The sequence below is a fragment of the Haliotis rufescens genome, unplaced genomic scaffold (assembly GCF_023055435.1).
Source record: "Haliotis rufescens isolate VD_foot unplaced genomic scaffold, xgHalRufe1.0.p SCAF_1, whole genome shotgun sequence".
Classification (NCBI taxonomy): domain Eukaryota; kingdom Metazoa; phylum Mollusca; class Gastropoda; order Lepetellida; family Haliotidae; genus Haliotis; species Haliotis rufescens.
Window position 1 is genome coordinate 61,601,150 of NW_025963779.1, and position 23,448 is coordinate 61,624,597.

General features: G+C 41.1%; 1 protein-coding gene across 1 annotated transcript; it reads left to right on the forward strand.

Annotated features, from left to right (window-relative positions):
- The first annotated feature begins 3,038 nt into the window (after positions 1 to 3,038).
- LOC124145038 (low-density lipoprotein receptor-related protein 5-like) lies at positions 3,039 to 16,840 on the forward strand. The gene is made up of 10 exons (XM_046514686.2): positions 3,039 to 3,193; positions 7,512 to 7,748; positions 8,422 to 8,590; positions 9,582 to 9,709; positions 12,663 to 12,822; positions 13,484 to 13,593; positions 14,299 to 14,385; positions 14,616 to 14,708; positions 15,067 to 15,151; positions 15,871 to 16,840. Exons 1-10 carry the CDS (start codon positions 3,127 to 3,129, stop codon positions 16,070 to 16,072), a joined length of 1,338 nt encoding a protein of 445 aa, XP_046370642.1. The 5' UTR covers positions 3,039 to 3,126; the 3' UTR covers positions 16,073 to 16,840.
- The last annotated feature ends 6,608 nt before the right edge of the window (positions 16,841 to 23,448 follow it).

Genomic DNA, 23,448 nt, shown 5'->3' on the forward strand with positions numbered 1-23,448 from the left:
TAGAAACATATGGTCACTTGATTCTTGTTAGCTCATGCCTTTGTCCTCGGTATATAAACAGAACACCCATTTTACAGGCAATGCAGGTGGCAATTGTTTGTTACGTGGTTTGTTGTAACATGTAAACAGGGTATCGGAGATCCACCCCTCCGTGGAGTATAGGGAGTTGGACGTTTGACATCGAGCGGAAAATGTCTCATCCCTCCTACATCAGTATCTCCCAGAGTGTCATGTCATGGTTCAATCACGTTCGTGCAGTGGACTTCAGTGGACGAGGCGCACTATGATGAGTGAGTGAGTGATTTGCGTTTAACGCCGCTTTTAACAGTATTCCAGTCATATCACGGCGTGTCAGCTTAATGTGGGAGGAAAGCCCGAAGTGATGCAGGTCTTAGACGTTTACTACTTCGGTGAAACCCACGAGCACGGGTATGGTGCTGACAAACCTAGAAACATAATCGGGGCGAACCGGGATTCGAACCCACAATCATAGGTTTTTTATGCGTGCCTAGGAACGCAACTCTGCACAGCGAATCGCGGCGCCTTAAAAGACTGGGCCATCCGTGCCCCCCGCACTATGATGAAATTAAATTAGCAGGGTTATATAACGCATCAATTGTAGGGCTTTGGATGCGTTAGCCTGAGTATGAGAGTGAGTGAGTGAGTATGGTTTTACGACACTTTTAGCAATGTTCCAGCAATATCACGGCGGAGAACACCAGAAATGGGCTTCATGTTTCATGTTGTTTATCGCCGCTCTCAGCAGTATTCCAGCCAGCTGTTGCCTCGAGCGTGCATGTTTATCGATCATGAATGGTCATGTAAGAATGCGATCACTGGATTGTCAGTTCCAGATTCGATTATTTACAGACCGACGTCACAAAGCAGGAGTATGCTTTATTGTTAAACAATGAACAGAGAAAGCCTTTTGACGTAATTTGGAAAACTTGACTACACAAAACAGCCTCAAAGCAATGCTCTGTGACGTCAGTCTAGCAACTAACTGGGGTAATTGACTCAGTGTAAACCTCTGACGCTGGAACATCTTTAAAAGCAAAGAGGTTGAATTATATGAATTTTCAATAAACAAATACTACAAATGTTTTTGCATTGCTGTGTCTGTTTTGGTGTGTGAATTTAATACGTGGGGCAGTTTTGTGTATTTTTGACACGTAATATATGCCCCATTAATTTAAAAATAATAATAATTTGTATATATTTATCATTAAATGATAATTTGTATGCTCAAACTTTTGCCTTGGTCAAGGGAGACCCAGTCGTGTGAAAGTTGTCCCCAGATAATACATGTAAGTAAACTTAGGTGCATTAAAACCCGATCAGACTAAGTTATCTCAATATACACATCTAGCACATGGGTGGCACCCTGTGCACATCCGGGTTAGAATAGGTCTTCAGCAAACCCATGCTTACCGGAAGAGTCGACTATGCTTGTCGTAAGAGGCGACTAACGGAATCGGGTAGTCAGGCTCTCTGACTTGTTGATACATGTCATCGTATCCCAATTGCGTGGATCGATGCTCATGTTCAGACTCGATTATTTACAAACCGCCGCCATAGAGCTGTAATATTGCTGAGTGCGGCGTTAAACAACAAACAAAACAAATCATGTTCGGCAGTTGTTTCAATATACATGATTAGCACATGGTTGGCACATCGTTATCCGTAGGACCTGAATGATCAAAAACCGAAGGTCCTAGTTTTCGCATACTGAGGTCGCCATGACTAATAATTGTTTTGTTATACCGAAAGTAATTTATAAAGTGATTAATTTCATCTTTTGGTGTTACTGCTATCCCTGTAGTCAACGGGATATTCTGCAGTAAGATCGGCGTGTATGCCACACGAAACTTCCGTGTTGCTTTCTTGCCGATGAGGTCCATATTGATCACGTGATAGGTCTATAGTGATCATGTGACTAGTCAAAATTCGAGGTCAGAGTCAGTGGCGTGATTTGACCAAACCTTTTTCAGGGCAGTATTTTTGTGTCAGGTTGGCATTGAAATATATTGTTTCGTGACATGATATGGATTAACCAATTAAAGGCAAAGATTCTTAATCAAGTCGAAATTTGAAACGTAACACTTCTGATGGACGACATGTACACACACTCCCTTCCCATATCCTCACTCAGTATATATCTTACACATTTCCTGCAGTAGGAAGTCGGTCCTTTAGCTGAGTGTGATACGCCATTGTTACGTTCCGGAATTATTGGACAGATGCTTATGTTAAAGTTCATCTGTTTCTGTTTTACATGGTAAAATACAAAACACTTGTACTCCGAGATTTAACATTTAATTATGGGGGATATTTTTTATAAATAAATTAAATTAAAGCGACAAAAAACATTTCCATAATCATGCGAAATATCTTCTAAAAGCGGAGTCCATTTGTACGATCTCGAGTATATCATAAGCATGTGTTTGTAAATCACTATCAAATAATATTTATATCAGGGGCTCGCGAAGAAGAGGGTATCCTGCCCCGGCGGTGGCAGCCCTCCCAAACGCATGCAAAGGCGAGTCAATTGTTCATCTGAATAAATACTGGAGCATATGGTACAAGTCAAATTAGAGAATTGGTTCGGACATATGTAGGTTTATATTACAGATCAGGTTGAATACAACCATTACTCTGTAACACATCGAGTTTGTTTATGTTATTACAGTCACAATCTTACAGCTATAGGACGACGGCGTGTTAAAAACCGAGTCTGGATGAGACAACTCAGTGGTTGATAAAATGAGCAACGCCGTCGGAATATGCTGACTCTCCCCAAGCCTTTGCCATCCGATCCATTTAGTCGTCTTTTACAACAAGTTCCTATTGTGTAACCTAGAAAGTGTGCTATCTGTTTAGGATGACATAGATGGGAGCTGATAATGGTATTTGATCTCAGTCCACACGGGATTATTTCCTTAAATGAGAGCATTAATAAAATGCAAGAGAATCGGTGTGAATAGGTTATGAAACTGTGAATGTTGTATGCGTACGTACAGGAAGTCAATTGAAGAGAGCTACCATTGTTGTCAGCGATCACAGTCTATCCTGTGTGGTGTCACCAGCAGGCCACATTGCTGCTGCACTGAGTCAGACGCTGCGACCATGGAAGGATGGACGGTTATCTGTGGAGCTTTCATCGCGATCTTCTTGTCGGGGTTTGGATCTGAAGGTATGTATCATGGAAAAGTCAATGACATTGATTGAATTGAAAAAATCGATATGAACCGCGGTGAATCACAGTCTTGCAATAAAAGCATGTATGGCGTTGAATCACTGTCGTGTAGTGAGCTATGTATCAGGTTGAATCACTGTCTTGTAGTGAAGGTATGTATCAGGTTGAATCACAGTCTTGTAGTGAAGGTATGTATCTGGTTGAATCATTGTTCTGTTGAGAAGGTATGTATCGCGTTGAATCATTGTCCTGTAGAGAAGGTATGTATCAGGTTGAATCACTGTCTTGTAGTGAAGGTATGTATCAGGTTGAATCACTGTCTTGTAGTGAAGGTATGTTTCTGTTTGAATCACAGTCTTGTAATGAAGGTATGTATCTGGTTGAATCATTGTTCTGTTGAGAAGGTATGTATCGCGTTGAATCATTGTCCTGTAGAGAAGGTATGTATCGGGTTGAATCACTGTCTTGTAGTGAAGGTATGTATCAGGTTGAATCACTGTCTTGTAGTGAAGGTATGTTTCTGTTTGAATCACAGTCTTGTAGTGAAGGTATGTATCTGGTTGAATCATTGTTCTGTTGAGAAGGTATGTATCGCGTTGAATCATTGTCCTGTAGAGAAGGTATGTATCGGGTTGAATCACTGTCGTGTGATGAAGGTATGGATCTGGTTGAATCACTGTCGTGTGGTGAAGGTATGTATCGGGTTGAATCACTGTCGTGTGGTGAAGGTATGGATCTGGTCGAATCATTTCCCTGGAGTGAAGGTATGTTTCAATCTGACCACATTGGCCGAGACGGTACCAAATATGCCACGCAATTACCGCAGGGTCATTTACCGATATCACCTTAACTGGCAGCCTTGCCCTTCGAAAGTGCTTTATGACATAGTCCGCCAATCGTGATGGTTCAGGGAGTTGGGCCTGAGGGTACGTATGGCCCTTTATGATGACACGCTTCTTAAAACTCCCAAAGGAACTGTCTGTACCAGAACACAGTCGTGCAGTATGTGCAGTCGGATGTACGTGCCTGTGTGTGCGTGGCTGTGTGTATGTCTATCTGGTTCAAATAGTTGGGACACCTCACTGTGCCCTTCTCCTATTGTTCTGAGTAAAAGTGCATTCAGCCTTGGTAAATGGAGAGACTATAGGCTGATTAACTATAGTCTGTTGCAGAATATCATGTATTAGTTTATTCATTTATACATGCACACAATACACATATACAGACAAAATACACTATGCGATACAGTGCAAGAAGCATAGATTAATCAGATACACATTCTATTGAACTCAATTATATGAATATGATTATTGATTTAATAAACATATAATTATTAAGGTCTACATACATCATCTTCAAAGATTTACGATACATATTCCAGAACATAGATTCTGAAAATCTGTTACATGAAAAGCTTTGTAATGAACAAGACATTGATTGAGTTGACTTACTTACTGATTGATATGTACAAACATCTTCAAACAGGCCAACAATATTGGGATACAGCATCAACATACTTAATTGGAATTGTTTTCTGCCGGTCATTGTTTGCGATGTATTCCTCTCGTTGGTGGATGCCTGTCACCAGTCTGAATCTGGAGCAGAAATAAATTTTATATGTATAGAGTATATATACGATCTCATTGATTACTTTTCAACTTGTCAAAACAAGGGGCTTAATCATTGCAATGTTCAATATAGTGAACATCGTTCACATTATCGTAGATATCCATCCAGCCTGCGTTCAGTACACTCGCTGGAAGTGCGGACCCCCCACTTGTAATAACGCAGTAACCGTGGCGCTTGTTTACTACTCTAAATTCATTTTTCATTGAATTAAATTAAATTATCACATTGAATATCTAAAATTGTATATGTAATTTATATATGTAAATAAGTTTAAAACATTGTACAAAATCAAATTTTATATGTACTTAAAAGATGATATTTTCCTACACGTTGCGACATTTCACTAACAGTTAGTTAATACCCCTTTTGTCTCCTCATTTTCGATTCTCATATACTGACTGCACTTGTATCCAGAACAATAGCTGGTGGCAAAACGAGAAGACCAAGCTGTATAGAGATAATTATTTATCGAAGTACATTAATGACAAAATAAATACTCATTTGAATCTTCAAGCACATAGATTCGACGTATTGTTTCTGAGTAAGCAATTGAATAGCCATAGTATGACAAATTAAATAGCACATTTTAATTATCAAGCAGTTAGTCAGTCATTTGAGGTTTTACGACAGCTCATATGATAGTCTTAAACCTATATTTCTGTAATCATTCATAATCTGTTATAATACTTATTCATTTAACTTATACATGCCCATTCTCAATACTTACTCTAGAATAGTTCTACTTTTTCTTTACTTATCAAACTACGCTGTAAGCTTTAATAATTGTTTATTTCATTTTTTTATATAGTCATATCTTATATATTTTCTTAACTTATACATGTATATTTTTGGGTCAGGTATTTACCTTTATATTGCCTATATTTATTATTAACTTAACCCAACCTGACCCCGTCTAAGAAACGAAGTGAACGATAAACCCTTAAATGATGACGATAGGTTGTAGAGGCTGAGTAAAAGAAAGAGACTGTTTTTGTACTGTGAAGGTAAAGCTTGATAGCGTTGCTTATGGTCAGAATGATAACGAGGACTACGGTGGCCCATAAGGGACATGGAGTCTGCTTTGCAATATTTTGATATTTCACTTACTTTTATCATAACCTTTTGCAAATTAACACAATTTGTCATACAAATATGTGAAAAATCATGTATAAAAACAACCGAAAACACGGAAAATGTACTTTCAAGTAACTATTGAATCGCTGAAATGTGAAGCGAAAATGTCAAAAACTAAAATGAAAATGTCAAAAACAAAAACGGAAATGTCAAAAACAAAAGCGAAAATGTCAAAAACTAAAATGAAAATAAAGAAAACTATTTCCACCTCGGTGATAATATTCCTACCGCGGTGGAAATAGTTTTCTGTATTTTCATTTTAGTTTTTGACCTTTTCGTTTTTGTTTTTGACATTTTCATTTTAGTTTTTGACCTTTTCGTTTTTGTTTTTGACATTTTTATTTTAGTTTTTGACATTTTCGCTTTACTTTTCAGCGATTCAATATCTTCTTTATACATGATTAATCACACATTTGTATGACAAATAGTGTTAATTTGCAAAAGGTTACGATAACAGTAAGTGAAATATCAAAATATTGAAAAACAGACTCCATGTCCCTTATGGGCCACCGTAGAGGAAAGTGAAATAAACATATATAAGGTTTTCGGTAGTGTTGCAGTTTGTACAGTGTCCATTGTTGTGTCTGTTTTGTGTGTTAAGTATAGAATATAGATTTTGTATGCAACTAGGAAACCTTGAAATTATTTTGTCCAAATGGGTCGAATTCGAAAAGTTGTGGCATTTGTTTATCAATTAGCACAATGGATGGTTCTTGACATATTTTCAGCATATATATCTTTGATCATATCCAACAGATAACATTGTTAATCTTGGCTTATTCCATCTAAACTTAGCCTTACTCTCATGGGCAAATTAGCTTTAACCTTCTTTGAAAAAGCTGCTTCTACTATTACAAAAAGTAAATTTCCTTTATTGTTTAAACTAAGTGTAGGGGTATTGGGGGTATGGGCTTGGGCATGTAGGGGTTGGGGGAGACAATCGCTGTGCTGGTAATGGGTTGTAATCCCATGTTCTCCCTGACTGGAGAGACAGCACTATACACGTGGTCTGTGGTGTCAGTGGAGTTTGTAAACCTCTACGGTCTTATCACTCTTTCAGATCTACAAAGGTACATATACACGAATGTTGACGTGTTTTGACTGTTGGTATGAAGTTCGGGTCATTGATATGTCAATACTATTAAATGTGAACTTAACAAATATGTTGCCTTTCTCTCCGTTGAGAGCATAATCTAAAAGAACACGTCAACGCTGACGGACTACATCCGAACACCTGGAATAAATACAGAGTTGCAGCTTATGACCACTGAGACAATATATATTTTTACTCTGGATATTTGCGTACCTTTTCTAAATCTGAATTTTCTACACGTTCTTGAATGCCCTCGCTTCATTCAATCCTCGTTACCGTGACGGCGTTCATCCAATATGACCTTCAGTTAACGAAGGTTCTTTCCAATAAAATCATACAAAGTGAATGCATAACTTCTTAAATGCATACCTATTCCTAACCAAGATGGAGTAACTATGAACCCTATGACAGTTTCAATCATATAACGGACAGGCGGTGTAACGATGTTCAAATTTTCAGCGGTAGATGACACCGTCATCCTCGTTTCTGACTGGTCCGTTCCTGGAAAGGTCCAAAGCGTCAGCATGCAGCACATGAACTTCTCCACCCTCCCCATCATCAACATCTCCCGACCTGTTGCCATTGACTACGACCCGGAAGCACACGCCCTCTACTGGACCGACGTCTTCCTCAAACAGATTCGTCAGACAAGTCTACATGATGGGACGGACCTGGTTCTAGTTCAGCTGAACGACTGTAAGTTTAAAAGAAAAAGATCTAAATGATTTCCGAAGCTCTAATTCTGTTGACCTCTGGGGCTACTGTATTTTACCGGATGCCTATCCGCCGTTTTTGGTTGTTGTTACCGATATAGCCGCACGCGCCTGTGTTAATATTTATATAAAACTAGGACAATGAAGCTCACTATGTGCAGAAACAATAACATCGCTTAATATAATTAACACTCGAAATTGAATATCAAAGCAGTTCATTAACATCGAAAATTGGACATAAAGAAATAAAAAATAATCGCAAATAGAAGTTCCATAATGGTTTGCAAGAATCCGTCGGGGACACATTTCAACAAACAGGTTCTAGTATCGTTTATTAGCTTTGATAACAAACAATAACATTTACTTACGAAAGTATTTAATTGAAGACGTTGTATGGAGAAAAAGCACCAAATCCCCTGTTATTTGAGCGAGAAGGCTGAAAATGGTGTCTGAAAAACTTAGAAACCGTTATTAAAGAAAGAACATCCTTACTAAAATGACGGGAGGTGTCCGGTAAAATACATTCTTTCCCTGATATGAATAACGTACATTAAATGCATATTCAAATCGTATAGAAAATTAAATTACATCTGACAACGGGCTACTTGGAAAATAAATGTTTACATTATGATTGCATTGTATCATTTTCCTTTAAGCTGCAACGCCGGATGGAATTGCTGTTGACGTCACAGAGAGGACGGTGTTTTACACAGATGCTGGTAATGACTTCATAGGCAAGGTGGACCTGGATACTCTTGAGAGTCATGCGTTGATTGATACCAATCTCCATGACCCGAGAGCCATCTATGCATACACAGAAAAGCGGTGAGTTGTGTAAATTGATACTTTGCGTTTGTTGCATCAACGCTGTGCGTTTGCGTGATTAATGCGGTTGGTATTCGGAATTGAAACTGTACGTTTGGGGAATTACCATAACTTACCACACTGGTATCTCTTAATATTCACGAATGATTCCGCAAAAAGAGGTAGGTACTTATGAGCAGTAGTGTACATTTTATGACAATAATCACTTTGTTTGAGTTGACAATAATCACTTTGCCAACACAATGTCAGCTATCATCACACAAACTGAAGTACCGGGGGTAAAAGTGTTTTGGGGCTCAGCATCCTTCTACTGTTTTGTGGACATTTCCGCCACTTTGGTGTGTAGCATACAAATGTTTGTTATTGCATGATGTGAAATTACTCTGATGAATATTTGTTTGTTTGTTGTGTAACGCCCAACTCAGCATACTTTGATGAATAATATATACACATTAAAAATATATCCACAAAAAAATGGGTTTTATTTTTAATCTATATGTGTTTTAAAAACGATTTACTATTCACTATGATTTGTATGCATTCATTCATTGGGACCATGTTTTCTCGTCCGTTGTATGTACCACGACAAGCTTTCTATATCATCTTAACGGCTTTATATGACTTCAACTCTTAATATGCCACTGTAATGTTTGAATTTTACCGCAATAGCAACATGTCACTGTAACATTTTATTTCACTGCAACAACAATATACCACTGCAACAACAATATACCACTGTAACAGCAATATACCACTGTAACAGCAATATACCACTGAAAAATGATTGTATATGTCACCGTAATAGCAAAATACCACTGAAACAGTAACAGATAAACTGAAACTAAACCTGTAATATCAATATACCACTGTAACATGTATATGTCACTGTAACAGCAATATACCACTGAAACATGGAGGTTATATAATGTAGATATACTCTAATATACATCGCTATGAATATGACCTGTAGAGCCAGTGTTTTCTTGTATAGGCAGTTGTACTGGACTGATTGGGGCGCCTTTCCCAGGATAGAGACGGCCAGATACGATGGGTCAGACAGGACAACACTTGTGGCAACTGATCTCATCTGGCCAAATGGAATCACGCTGGACAAACCGAGTACGTATTAGGTCTCTTCGGTGTATGTCCCTGAAATAAGAGACCGCCTCCGTGGTCTTGTGGTAGAGCGTCCGCCCGGAGAGCGGAAGGTCCAGGGTTCGATCCCGGGCCGCGTCATACAAAAAGACGTTAAAAGATTGTACTTGTTGTTACCCTGTCTAGCGCTCGGCATTAAGGGGCTAAAACAAGGACTGGTCGGCTCGGAGTCAGTATACTGTGTCTGAGTAGGGTATTCATGTTAAACTGCGGCATGGTATCTCAGTGAGCTAGCACTATAAATCGGCATCAGTCCGGACTAGTACAAGCAGCCACACACACACATACACGTGCATGCACGTCGCTATATAAGTGCAATAATCTTGGACGCGACGTTAAACCCAATTTCACCTCACCTCACCTCACCCTGAAATAAGTACGGTACATGGTCGGGTCGAAATCACACAACCACCGCTGTAACTGATATCTTTGAATTCCGTCGTACTCGCGGGTGAGAATCATACTTATTTAGGTATCGTAATACGCAGTATCCGCACACTTCCGGGTCAAAGTGTCTCAGTACATGGCCTTTAGTAACCCTGTAGAGGGTCAGAATAGAGTTTCTGTAGCTTGGAAGTTTATACTTAACTATCTCAGTCACACATTCATTTTTACTGCCGTCCTTGATGGGACCATCCCCGATTAAAATTTGTCAAAAGTCTGATCAAGACCCTGTGATTCGTGGCGGGAAATTCACAAACAATCAGATTTTGTTCAGGCGTTTTTAGCCAAATTCGCCCCGATTCTCCCGTTCTCAATCCGAAACTGATCCGATGTGTATCTTCCGCATGGTAAAAAGACCGACCGAATCGGTCCCGACATTGTCCCGATTCTCCCGAATGCCATCCGACAGAGATCCGACAGTGACCGGACAGTGAACCGACAAAAAAGGTTAGCATTCGGCAAGATCTGGACGCAGTCTGGACACGATCGACAAGAAACGGCAATGAACAATTCACGCCCGTTCATCGCGACAGCGTCCCGACCCACAGGACACCGTCCAGACAACACAGGACATTTTTACGATCTTGATCCGACACAGCAGAATCGGTCACGACTGTCACACACATAATCCGACTAGACAAAATCGGCAGAGTTTCCCGAATGTAACGGGACGCACCATACTGTCGGGAGTGCTTGGCCGACCTCTCTAGACCTTTCCCGATCCGTGGGACTCTGTTATGAAGGTATACGACTGCGTTCAGACAATGCTAGGACATTCCAGATCATTGAGGATAGTAATCCGACCTTTTCACTTTTCGCGTCGTAGCGCTGTCTGATCTCAAACGGGAGTCATAATCGGCACTGTGTTAACCTGGCCTTATATAGCGACGTGCATACACGTGTGTGTGTATGTGTGTGTGTGTGTGCCTGTGTGTGTGTGTGTGTGTGTGCGTGCGTGCGCGCGCGCGATTGTGTGTGTGTGTGTGTGTGTGTGTGTGTGTGTGTGTGTGTGTGTGTGTGTGTGTGTGTGTGTGTGTGTGTGTGTGTGTGTGTGTGTGTGTGTCTGAAAGGATTTCTCAAGTACCATGCAAGTCGGTTTGCTTGTCTGTACGGACACCATGACATTTATTCGGACGTCATGTCTCCTTGTCACTTCCTAATTGACCCTTTTCATATTTGAGTTAACATGCCGACCCAACTGGCGCTCGGAAGGCAGATCTGATATTGTCACACACACACATATTTCAGGATTTGACTTGCTGTACGTTCCAGTACACCCTCGAGCTTCTGTCTCGTGATGAACGTTCAGCTCATAACATCCCGCGCATATCGCTAGTGATACATGCAACTCAAGGCGTACAAATGTCTTGTAAAAGTATCTTTGACGTACCAGCCTCTGCTGGCCTTTGCTGCGAAGACCTGCCCTGATTATGATTAGTAAACCAGTACGACCTGCGTTACGCCGTGAGATACTGTTCAAGTACTTGCTGAAGCCAACTCAACAACTCCCTCATTCCCTCGCATCCCCCAACTGGTTGCACTCGCCTACCTTCTACGTCACAACATTCACTTTCCGATTTGCCCTCAGTGGGAAATTTGTCATCAACATGTCCATTGTATGTGGAAAGTATGTCACAACGACAATGGCCCAAATCACAATAATGTCGTGGCGATATGTGAGTGTCCACAGCACAATGGGTTATACTCTTCCTGAATTGGCTCATCTGGGATAGATTAATTAAATATTCGGGAGGGGGTGCGAGGGGTTGGGGGTGGGCAGGGTTGTCGGGCGAGGGGGTGGGGTGGTGTTCGGGAGAGGGTGCTATGGGAGCGCGGAGGGGGTGGTGGTGTTGTACTGGTAGTGCTGGAATTTTGTTGAAAAATCGTATTTTTGCCTCAAGATATACCAACCAATGTGTTAACTGGATGTGCTGGTTGTTATATACTGTTGTGCCGTCATGATGTGAGAATTTTTTCCTGTTATATAGATTAGATAAGATGCTATTGTGCCGTCATGATGTGAGAATGTTGGATGTTACATAGATGAGATAAGATGCTATTGTGCCGTCATAATGTGAGAATTTTGGCTGTTATACAGATGAGTTAAGATACTATTGTGCCGTTATGATGTGAGAATGTTGGCTGTTATACATATGAGATAAGATGCTATTGTGCCGTCATGGTGTGAGAATGTTGGTCGTTATATAGATGAGATAAGATACTATTGTGCCGTCATGGTGTGAGAATTTTGGCTGTTATATAGCTGAGATAAAATACTATTGTGCCGTCATGGTGTGAGAATGTTGGCTGTTATATAGCTGAGATAAGATACTATTGTGCCGTCATGGTGTGAGAATGTTGGTTGTTATATTGATGAGATAAGATACTATTGTGCCATCATGAAGTTAGACAATGTTGTTAACATTAGATGCTAGTGTGCTGTGGTAGTGTAAAAATGTCCGTTGTTTGACAGATGGCCGACTATATTGGTGTGACGCCAAGCGGAAGGTCATAGAGTCGGTGTCGCTTGATGGCGGGAGCCGGAGGGTGCTGTTGTCTGAGACCAAGGCGCACTACTTCGACATCTTTCACCACCAGGGACGCCTCTATTTCACAGACTGGCACAAACAAAGGTAGCACCCCTCAGTATGTACCCATGTTATTCCCAGTGATCACGCATCATGTCGTTTAGTAGGGCGTGAACCATGTATTAGGGGCACGGATGGCCCAGACGTCTGAGACGCAACAGCTCGCAGTGCACAGTTGCGTCCCTTAGGCGTGCCGGAAACCTCCGAATCCCGGGATCGCTCTGAATATGTTTCTTGGTTTGTCAACACCAAATCCATGCTCGTAGGTTTCACCAAAGTGGTAAAAGTCTTCGAGCTGTATCACTCTACATGCTCCTGACATTCGCGCATATTGTTTTCTATTAATGTATATTATGTTGATAATTGAACTTGTAAAAGTTTTAGTATGAATAAACCTTCACATACATGTATACCCTTGAGCCCCTCTTGTCTATTTGGGAGCGGTTGGGTAGCCGAGTGGTTTAATCTTTCGCTCGTCACGCCGAAGACCCGGGTTCGATTTTCGACATGGGTACAATGTGTGAAGCCTATTTCTGATGTTCCCCGCCGTGATATTGCTGGAAAATTACTGACAGCGGCGTTAAACCAAACTCACTGTTATGTCTTTTTGGCGGAGTATCCTCCTTCTTTTAATATCTGTGTCCGGTTATCCATGTACTGGCTGACCACGAAGCAGCATCCACACTGAACCACTGTCCTATCTCAGGTCTATTCTCTACATCCCCGTGTCTGGCGGCAATGTCAGCTCCCTGGAGTCCCACGGATTCTCCCACCTCGCCGGCATCCACGTCATCTCTAACATCTCCTCACCGTCAGGTACGGCATCGTCAACAACACAGATGTAGCTCACTCCGGTTGGCAGACAAAGGGTTGAATCGGCGTTGTTATATATCTGACCAGTATTTATTAGCGAGGTCCTACATGTGACTGTCGTCCAAAAGAAAGTTGACAAAAAGCAGTAACAAACTGTACGAGGGTTGTTTAAATCTCCTGTTTGACTGTTTTGGTGAAAGAAAAGATGTTTGACTAGGCTTATCCTTGGATACAATGTCTCTGGACGCTATTGGAGAATCCATCTTAGGCTAGAAGTTTAATGTCAGTAAATGTTGAGTCGAATCCCCATGAACGTTTGATTATTTAGTAACAATACAGTAACATTTCATTTTGTAATAATACATTGTCAGGAACCAAGAAAAGAGTAAATATTATTCAAAGTTAACCATGTCAGAGAAGTTTTGAAAATGCACGAAAAAAATGATTGATCATCAGTAACGCTTGCTTTTAAACAATGTATTCATCAATCTTTGGCCACAGAAAAATATAAACATTCACGAATGAAAGTAATACATTTCCAGATTATAGAGTATGTTTCCGTTCCATGAAGACATGACAAACCTGTGATGCAGCCATGTCATGAATTCCCTTAGAATTTCGTTTGCTGTGGTATATGTTGTTGGTGTTTATATTGATATGTTTTATTCTTACCTAGGTGAACAATCAAAAATACCTCTATATTTTCAGTTTCTTCGGTAACATCTTCCACCTATGTGACTGTGGTGGCGCCTGCGACTTCAGATTCGCACATCGACGTGGGGGAGGAACATTCGGGTAGATACTTTTACCATTATCAACAATGCTGAAAAATTAAATCCCGCTATGGCCTTGGGGTAGCCTTGTGGGTAAAGCTTTCGCCTGTCAAGTTGAAGGCCGGGGTTCAATTTCCTACATGAGTACAATGTGTGAAGTCCATTTCCCTCGTCGTGATATTACTGGAATATTGCTGAGAGGATGCTCACTCAAGCACCAATATTCCCCTCATGCACTAATGTTTGTTGCAGGTTCCAAGCATGACGCGGCCCAGGACGAGCATATGACCCCTGCAGTCGGGGCTTCAAGTGTCGAGGTGGAGTCGGGAGTACACTTGTCTTTTGGTGAGCCGTTCAGTTGCATCAAACCCCCAACAAAATCCGAGTTAAAACTGGTCTTCAGCAACCCGTGCTTGATGTACGACGCGACTAACAAGTGGTCAGACGCGTTGACTTGATTGATGCATGTCATTGTATCCAAATTGCGCAGATCGGTGCTCATGATGTCAGTCACTGGATTGTCTGGTCTAGACTTGATTATTTACAGACCACCGACATATAGCTGGGATATTACTGAGTGCGACATTAAGCAACAAGAAACTTTATATAAAATTATACGTCCATTGCAGTTCGTCCATTAAGCTTGTAAAGATGTTGCTTCATTATGTTGTAACACTGTTTCCATTGCTGTTGTTGCTGTCAGTGCAAACGATGTTCGTGGCGCTGGGCTGTGTGTCGGTGTTCCTCCTGATGGCTGTCACGTTCCTGGCCATCTTCTACCTGCTCAGGTAACTAGTCCACCCAACTCCCTGTCAGCCGTGTACCTGACCACGTGGTGCTTTGTGCACAAGACCGAACGTTTTAGTATCAGCAGAACGTTAGGTGCACCTCGATATATCAATTAATCTGAAAAATAGGTCAGGGGTCCGTTGGATCCATTGCAAGCTTACGCCGAGGCTTTCTATCTACATGTATGTGGTTTATGCAACGGTCGCATCCTCAATAAGGTAGGGCCTGCAATATATATATATATATACACACACACACACACAGGACCGCCTCCGTAGTCTAGTGAGCGTCTAGTCGGAAAGGTCAGTGGTTCACATCCGGTCGCATCATACCAAAATACGTTAAAAGATGGTACTTATAGTTAAACCCAGCCTTTCGCTCGTCATTAAGGCATAAAGGTAATAAAACAAGGACTAGTCGGCTCGGAGTCTGTGTCGGACACTGTTAATTTGGGCCATGGTTTCTCCGTGGGTTAGCACTATAAAACCGACATTAGTGCGGACTAGCACACTCACTCACTCACTCACACACTCACAAACACACATGCACACACACCTTCATTCACGTCGTTGTATAAGCGCAATAATCGTGAAAGCGACGTTAAACAATCCATATGCAATCTTAAGCCCATTCTACAACGACACTTGTCATAATCAATGAGTTTCCCTACCGACACATTATTATACCGAAGATTATACCTGAATCTTCTGATTTACAGACGCAGAAGAGAACATCGGCAAGAAACGTATTGCTACTTGGACCGTCAACGCGAGGGGCCGTTCACGAACAACATGTATATGGAGATCGGAGCCAGTCTGGATGACAACACGGAGGTGTATCTGGTACCCTGTGACGAGCTGAAGAGAAGCAAGGAGGAAGACCCCATCTACGATGAAATCGGAGACGCAAAGAAATACTGACTGTGAACTTCACCGTGCGTGTGTAACATATGGGCTGATGGACGATGTTGAAGTGGATGTACATTACTGATGATTCTGGAGGAGTCAGAGCCCGTTGGCGTGCTGTCGAGAGTCGGGCCTGGATACGTGGTGTTCAATAACCCGTTACTCACACGTACACGGAGAAGGGTCCGTAGAAAACAAATAACAACAGTGGGTAAATACCTCCCCCTGCAAACCTGATATCCTGCTGACAAACTGTATATCATTGCTTGAAGCGTTGTATTCTACAAGCTGTGTCTAATCAGGCAGACTCCCAAATAACAACAGTGGGTAAATACCTCCCCCTGCAAACCTGATATCCTGCTGACAAACTGTATATCATTGCTTGAAGCGTTGAATTCTACAAGCTGTGTCTAATCAGGCAGACTCTCAGTTCACGTGATTCGCATTATATGCTGAAACAGTGAAAAGTTATTTGAGATATACGGTGTTTCTCCTGCCCTCGTCTTGCGTAGTATGGAAGTTCTGGAGCCACAGACCTGATCGGCAGAGGATGTAGATCAAATCTACAACATTTTAAGTTTGAATCAACGGATACGATATTTAACATTCGCCTTGGTTTCGCGTAGGCAGTAGCCATACTATTATACCATTGTAGATTTTATCTATATCGTTTCCTAAGAATAGTATACTCTGTAATGCCACCAGTTGTCGAGTGGAGTGTAAAATCAGCCATGTTGGAATCGTCTGCATCTGTCTGTTAAAGGGGAAGTGTACACGCAAAAATCACTTTCTTTCTTTTTCTAAACAAAACGCAATTTTAGAATTAATTAGTATCTGTGCTTGAAAATATACACTCATTTTTTTCACGGTGAAAGTAGGAAGCTCACAATAGTGTGAAAATGATATGCCGTTATGAGGCCTTCGTTTTTCGAGCTAAACAGGCCTGAGTTATCCCCCTTAGATTATGACGTAATTGGTGCCAATTCAACTGGGTCCCTGTCTATTCTCAACGCAAAAAATATCAAGTACCAGTTTGCGGTAAAACAACATGGCCTACGACACACTCCAGCGCAGTGGTGACTCAGCATAACACTATGCTGGCTGGCATCTGAGACGCTAGAATCACACACCTAGACCTACATCACGTGAAGCGGCTCTAACAAAGCATGATGACGTCATAATGTTTATCAATTGGCACCAATGACGTCATATTGCAAGGGGCATAAGCCATGGTGTTTTTGTTGTGGAAATAGAACACTTGGTAAATGTGAAAAATATAAATCGTTTTAATGCGAAAAATATGTTAATTAATTGTGATATCTTTATATTTTTGTCTATGACACTTCTAGGTTCACACTTTTAATGTGGAAAAAGTACAAGAAAAATAGGTTAATTTCCGTGTGAACTTGCCCTTTAAGTGTTTGCCGTGGTAATGACTTTAACATCATAAAGTGAGGTCTATTTTTGAGTTTGTAATTGCAAAATGACTGTAATACATCTAAATGATCGATATCACCAGTCAGCTATGTGATATCAGTGTAGAATATGAATATGAGATATGTTGTGAAAACAAGCGAATAGAATGTCATACCATTGCATGTTTTCGAGATGAGGCCCTCATTTCAGAATAGAAAGGCACAATGTACATAAAAGCCATTGCTGAAAATGTCGTTTCGTTTATGTAAATACAGGCTAAAGTTCATCCATTAAACCAAAAAAATAATAGTGTGTGCGTTTGTAATTTCGGATTCAAAATAGCAAGTGTTAAAGAATTCTTTTTTTCTTTGGTCACAAATGTTTATACAGGACGCTTCAATGTACTTTTGTACTAGTCTGTTCATACTATAAGCAAAGTAGAAATACATTTATTCCTCAATATTACCATAAACATCCTTCTCGTCAGAAATTAATTGAACTAATGTCCTCTACAACACATTCAACAATCAAAGGTCTTGCTTTGTACCTAAAGAGAACTTTGAAAAACACAAGAAACAAACAAACATAATTTTTGTATATATTATGTATTACGTCACATATGATGGGAACATTGTAAGTCAACTGTGTGAGATCCACACATAAATTAGATATAAATGTATTGTACTCTGGGCCACGAGGCCTCCAATACTGAAATAAAGAATCTCTGAATCTCTGAATCTCAATGTAACGCAAAGTAATGATCACTCATGGAACATAATAGGGACATTCACTTGCTTCAGTAATTGTATTTTGATAAGTGTCATCTTTTATGTTCATGCAACATCACTTCCCTATCAGCTAGTTCACTGTCACGCCCAATACAATAGCTTTGGTGCCGCGTTTCATTTTCATGTTTCGATCGCTCTTATTTTACTGCCGTTACCTCAAAAGAATTACTTTTCGGGAAATAATGCAACCGAGGAATATATTTCCATGAAATGTAACAGTGGGGTCGAAAATGTGAAACGTATCACAGGACCAAAAGCCGGGATTTGCACCACTGAAACCATCGCAAATACAGTAGGAAATGTATGCTAGGACCGGATTACGTATGTTTCCCGATATAAACGGGAATTATTCGGGAATTATTTCATATGAAGCAAGATGATCATATGTGCCCAACATATGAAATATTGGGTTAACCTTAGTATATATTATTCACTTATGCTGATACCGTTACAATGGGACCCGTGAATATCCGGGGTAGAATAGGTCTTCAGCAACCCATGCTTGCAGTAAAAGGCGACTATGCTAGTCGTAAGAGGCGACTAACGGGATCGGGTAGTCAGGCATCCGAATTGGTTGATACATGTTATCGTATCACAATTGCGTGGATCGATACTCATGATGTCAGTCACTGGATTGTCTGGTCAAGACCCGATTATATACAGACCGTCGTTATAAAGCTGGGATATTGCTGATGGCCCTGTCACGCAACAACGTGTAGCAGTGACGTATTGCGACGTGTGAGAAGTTTTGCCGAAACGCCGGCAACGCTGAAACACCCTATGGATAAGTTAGGTGTACGTTGTATACGTTGAAAGCACGCTGGTATACGATGAGAGTACGCCGAGGCTTAAAAACATTTTTGTGCTTGCACAAAATTTTCGGCGTATGGGAACGTATGAAGGTAAGAATTATACGGTAGGCAAACGTTAGAGGTACGCTCTACATAAGTTTACATACGCCAGATATACTTTACCCATTCGGCCCGTTTTAGGCACCTTTCCACAACGCTGAGCGCGCTAGTCATACGTTACTCATACGCTGGGCATACGCTGGCCATACGTTGAACACGCTGGACACACGCTGGCAATACGCTTTAATACGCTGCCATAAATTATGTATAAGTCAGTGATACGGTACTAATACGTTAGACATGAGTTACATATACGGTAAACTCTCGTTATGCATACGCAATGGATACGCCAATATTATGGTTTTTCTATGAAAGCTCGACGTATGACAGCGTACTAACTGTCTTTGGCACACTAAATGCAAGTTACTCTAAAACGTTGTAGTGTGACAGGGCCATGAGTGCGGCGTTAAACAAACAAACAAACAAACAAACAAACGAACAAACAAACACACACACAAACAAACACACAAACAAAACCTTTGGCATCAAGGCGAACATGACTTCATTAACCTTATGACGCTAGGGGCCTGGCTACGCAAAACACTGTTTTGCAAGCTGACACTTTCCCATTAAATCATCACTTAATGCCAGTTCTTGAGACAACTGAGTGGGAATGGGAAAGTTTGTTTGGATATCAAGTGCATTATTAATCTCTTCCCGTCTAATGGACTTTGCAAACCAATAAGTGGACATTTTAAAATTATTGTCAAATGAACACTTCATTACATTGATAGGGGGCGATCGGATAGCCTGGTGGTTAAAGCTTTCGCTCGTCACGCCGAAGACCCGGGTTCGATTCTCGACATGGGTACAATGTGCGAAGCCCATTTCTTGTTTCCCCCGCCGTGATATTGCTGGAATATTGTTAAAAGCGACTCAATCACCCACTCACTCACTTATTACGGTGATACAATTTGCAGTTAGCGAGGTGTTGCACATTTATGCATTACTCACTGCAGTAGGCTTCTTGTATACACGATGGATGCATCGAGTCAGTAAGAAAAGATCTGCAAAAACATCTGTGAACGCAAGGCGACTCAAGTGGGTTATGGTGATTGACAAATGTAGTATTCCTATGTCACAGCTTACCTGGATATGGAGCTCTGGGGAAGCATGTATAAAGTAACATCTTGTACAGACACATCCTCTTCTCCCACCCCCACCCACCTCCCCACCTCCCCACTCTCCTACCCTATGGATTATAGGAGAATGTATCACAAGAGCACATCGCATATAAAAATATACATGCACACATGGCAGCCTTGATTTATTCCATGAAATCAAGCTCTTATCAAATATCAGAAATACATGTTGATCATTTTACATACAAACAGTATAGTATTTAACAATAGGATTTATGTGTGTGTCATTTCACTGATGACGATAACAATCTACAAGATAACGGGACGCTCATATTCACTTCCCTGGTTAAATGTGAGGCATTATCCAAGGGAACAATAGCTAGACGATTGTTGATGCGGCGTTAAACAATATTCACTCAATCACTCAAAAGAAACAGATATATTTAATTGTAACATCCTAAACAATACAAATATAAAACATGTGATAATTGCTTCTTGTGATTTTTGCAGTGTATATAATATACCACACATTACGGGATAAGAGACATGTAATATGGTATGATTGGTGTAGTTTTATATTTGTTTTAACCATATTTTATTGTCCAAACGTGCACCTCTTATTGTCGCCTATACAATTAAACATAACATCTCGCACTGGGAATGAACAATTTACACGTGAAGCTTGACATTGTTGAAACACAGTGCACAATATATACTCTTCAAAAAAAGAAACTTGACACTGACTTTCAAAATGTAATACATGTATAATGCGATTGTTTCAAAATAGGACCCAGAAACCATAATTGAAACACTGTTTGAAGATCAATGTACACAATGTTCAAAATATTAATCGTGTCACCTAGACAGACACACGTACACGATACAGTTAATGTCACAGGGGTACAGAAAATGTCAGTATCGGTTGTGCCCACCACGCGCATCAATCACCGCTTGACACCGACGACCCATAGATACAATCAAGTTGTCAATAACACGCTGTTGGATGTGCTGCCATTCATGCTGAAGTGCATCAAGAAGCGCCGGAAGTGTTTGGGGCGGTGGATTCCTTCTGCGAAGGCGTCGATGCAACTCGTCCCACAGATGCTCAAGCGGGGACAAATCTGGTGACCGGGCTGGCCAAGGTAATGTCTGGATGTTGTTGTGCTGTAAGAAGTCCTGACAAACACGTGCAATATGCGGTCGAGCGTTGTCCTGCTGGAACTGTCCGCCATGAACGTTGACGTGAGGAAGAACGTAAGGCTGTAGGATCAAGTCTCTGTAACGCACACCTGTCAATGCACCTGCCACATGCACGAGAGGCGTCCTACCACCGTGATGAATTCCGGCCAATACCATGACACTCCCGCCGCCAAATGGGACAACCTGCTGCACACGGTTGGGGGCGTAACGCGCCAATCAGTACGTGTGAGTAGGAAACGGGACTCGTCAGTAAACAGTACATTTCTCCACCTTGCACGTGCCCATCTAACCCTCTGTTGGCACCAAAGCAGACGGTCCGCCAGGTGACGTGGGGTCAATACATGACGTCGAACAGGTCTTCGTGCAAAAAGTCAAGCCTCCCTCAGTCTGTTGCATACCGTTTGATCTGATATTCTGCGTACCCCAGGGATCTGTGTGGTTGTAGACGTGGCTGTGGTAGTGCGGTCTCGGAAGTGTCGGAGCCGGATGTATCGATCTTGTGCTTGGGTTGTCACCCTTGGTCTTCCTGACCTAGGTCTGTCGTCAACTCTGTTGGTGTTGTTGTATCGGGTCCACAGTGCGGGGATTGTCTGTCTGGATACGCCAAAGTGCCTGGCCACTTCTTGCTGAGTTGCTCCAGCTTGTTATCTCCCAATGGCGTTGTTCCGTTGAGCTGCATTCAGTCTTGGCATTCTGTCACCGCCTCTACTGCCGTTATAAGGACTGTATGAACAGCCGTTGATGTGGATTTTTATACCCATTCAGCAGGGGGGCCTGCATGCCTAAATGCAGGATCCTGTGCTGCACGTTTTTTACAGGCGGTTGCGTTTGGATGAAGCTGTAAAATTGATCCCCAAACGCTACGTTTATGTGCTTTGCATGTGTTTTCGCGAATTATAGACACATCATCTTTCTGTTTGACTTATTTGGTTCTCATTTAATGTAATTATTTTAGATATTTGGCAAAAGTGGTTTAACATCTATGTCAAGTTTCTTTTTTTGAAGAGTATATATATCTACGCCCAATGGACATCTTTCGGCGGACATGACGTTCAATATTTACGAATGGGTATTCTGGTTGACGTTCAATATTTACGATGGGTATTCTGGTTGACGTTCAATATTTACGATGGGTATTCTGGTTGACGTTCAATATTTACGATGGGTATTCTGGTTGACGTTCAATATTTACGAATGGGTATTCTGGTTGACGTTCAATATTTACGATGGGTATTCTGGTTGACGTTCAATATTTACGAATGGGTATTCTGGTTGACGTTCAATATTTACGAAAGGGTATTCTCGTTGACGTTCAATATTTACGATGGGTATTCTGGTTGACGTTCAATATTTACGATGGGTATTCTGGTTGACGTTCAATATTTACGATGGGTATTCTGGTTGACGTTCAATATTTACGAATGGGTATTCTGGTTGACGTTCAATATTAACGATGGGTTTTCTGATTGACGTTCAATATTTACGAATGGGTATTCTGGTTGACGTTTAATATTTACGAATCCGCCGACTCAACAAAATGAAATGTGAAAAACAATGACAAGCAGTGTATTCGCTATTAAAACCTTTAAAAAAATTTACACAACGAAGTATGACGAATCGCAAGAGGAAGTATAAAATAATTTTATTTTCTTCCATCTAGCGACCTCAATTGTCAAATATCCGTTTTAAAAAATATCGTATATGAGTTCTGATACAAATCTGCACGTCCCCTTGCTACCGGTTATACGATAAGTTGTTTTTCCCTGTGTATTGTCAACCAATCCTGAATGAGATGGGCGAGACACATGTACGCGTGTCCTAGATTCATGTATCACACGGATGATAAATCAGTGTTATACAGTCAAGTCGCATTATTCCGACATGGTTTCTTTGTGTATTTTGATATTGTGCTACGACTAGCATAAAGCCCATGACACACGAAGCAATTTATATTTGGCAACATCGATCTGGAGACACCATAAGGTCTGCCGACA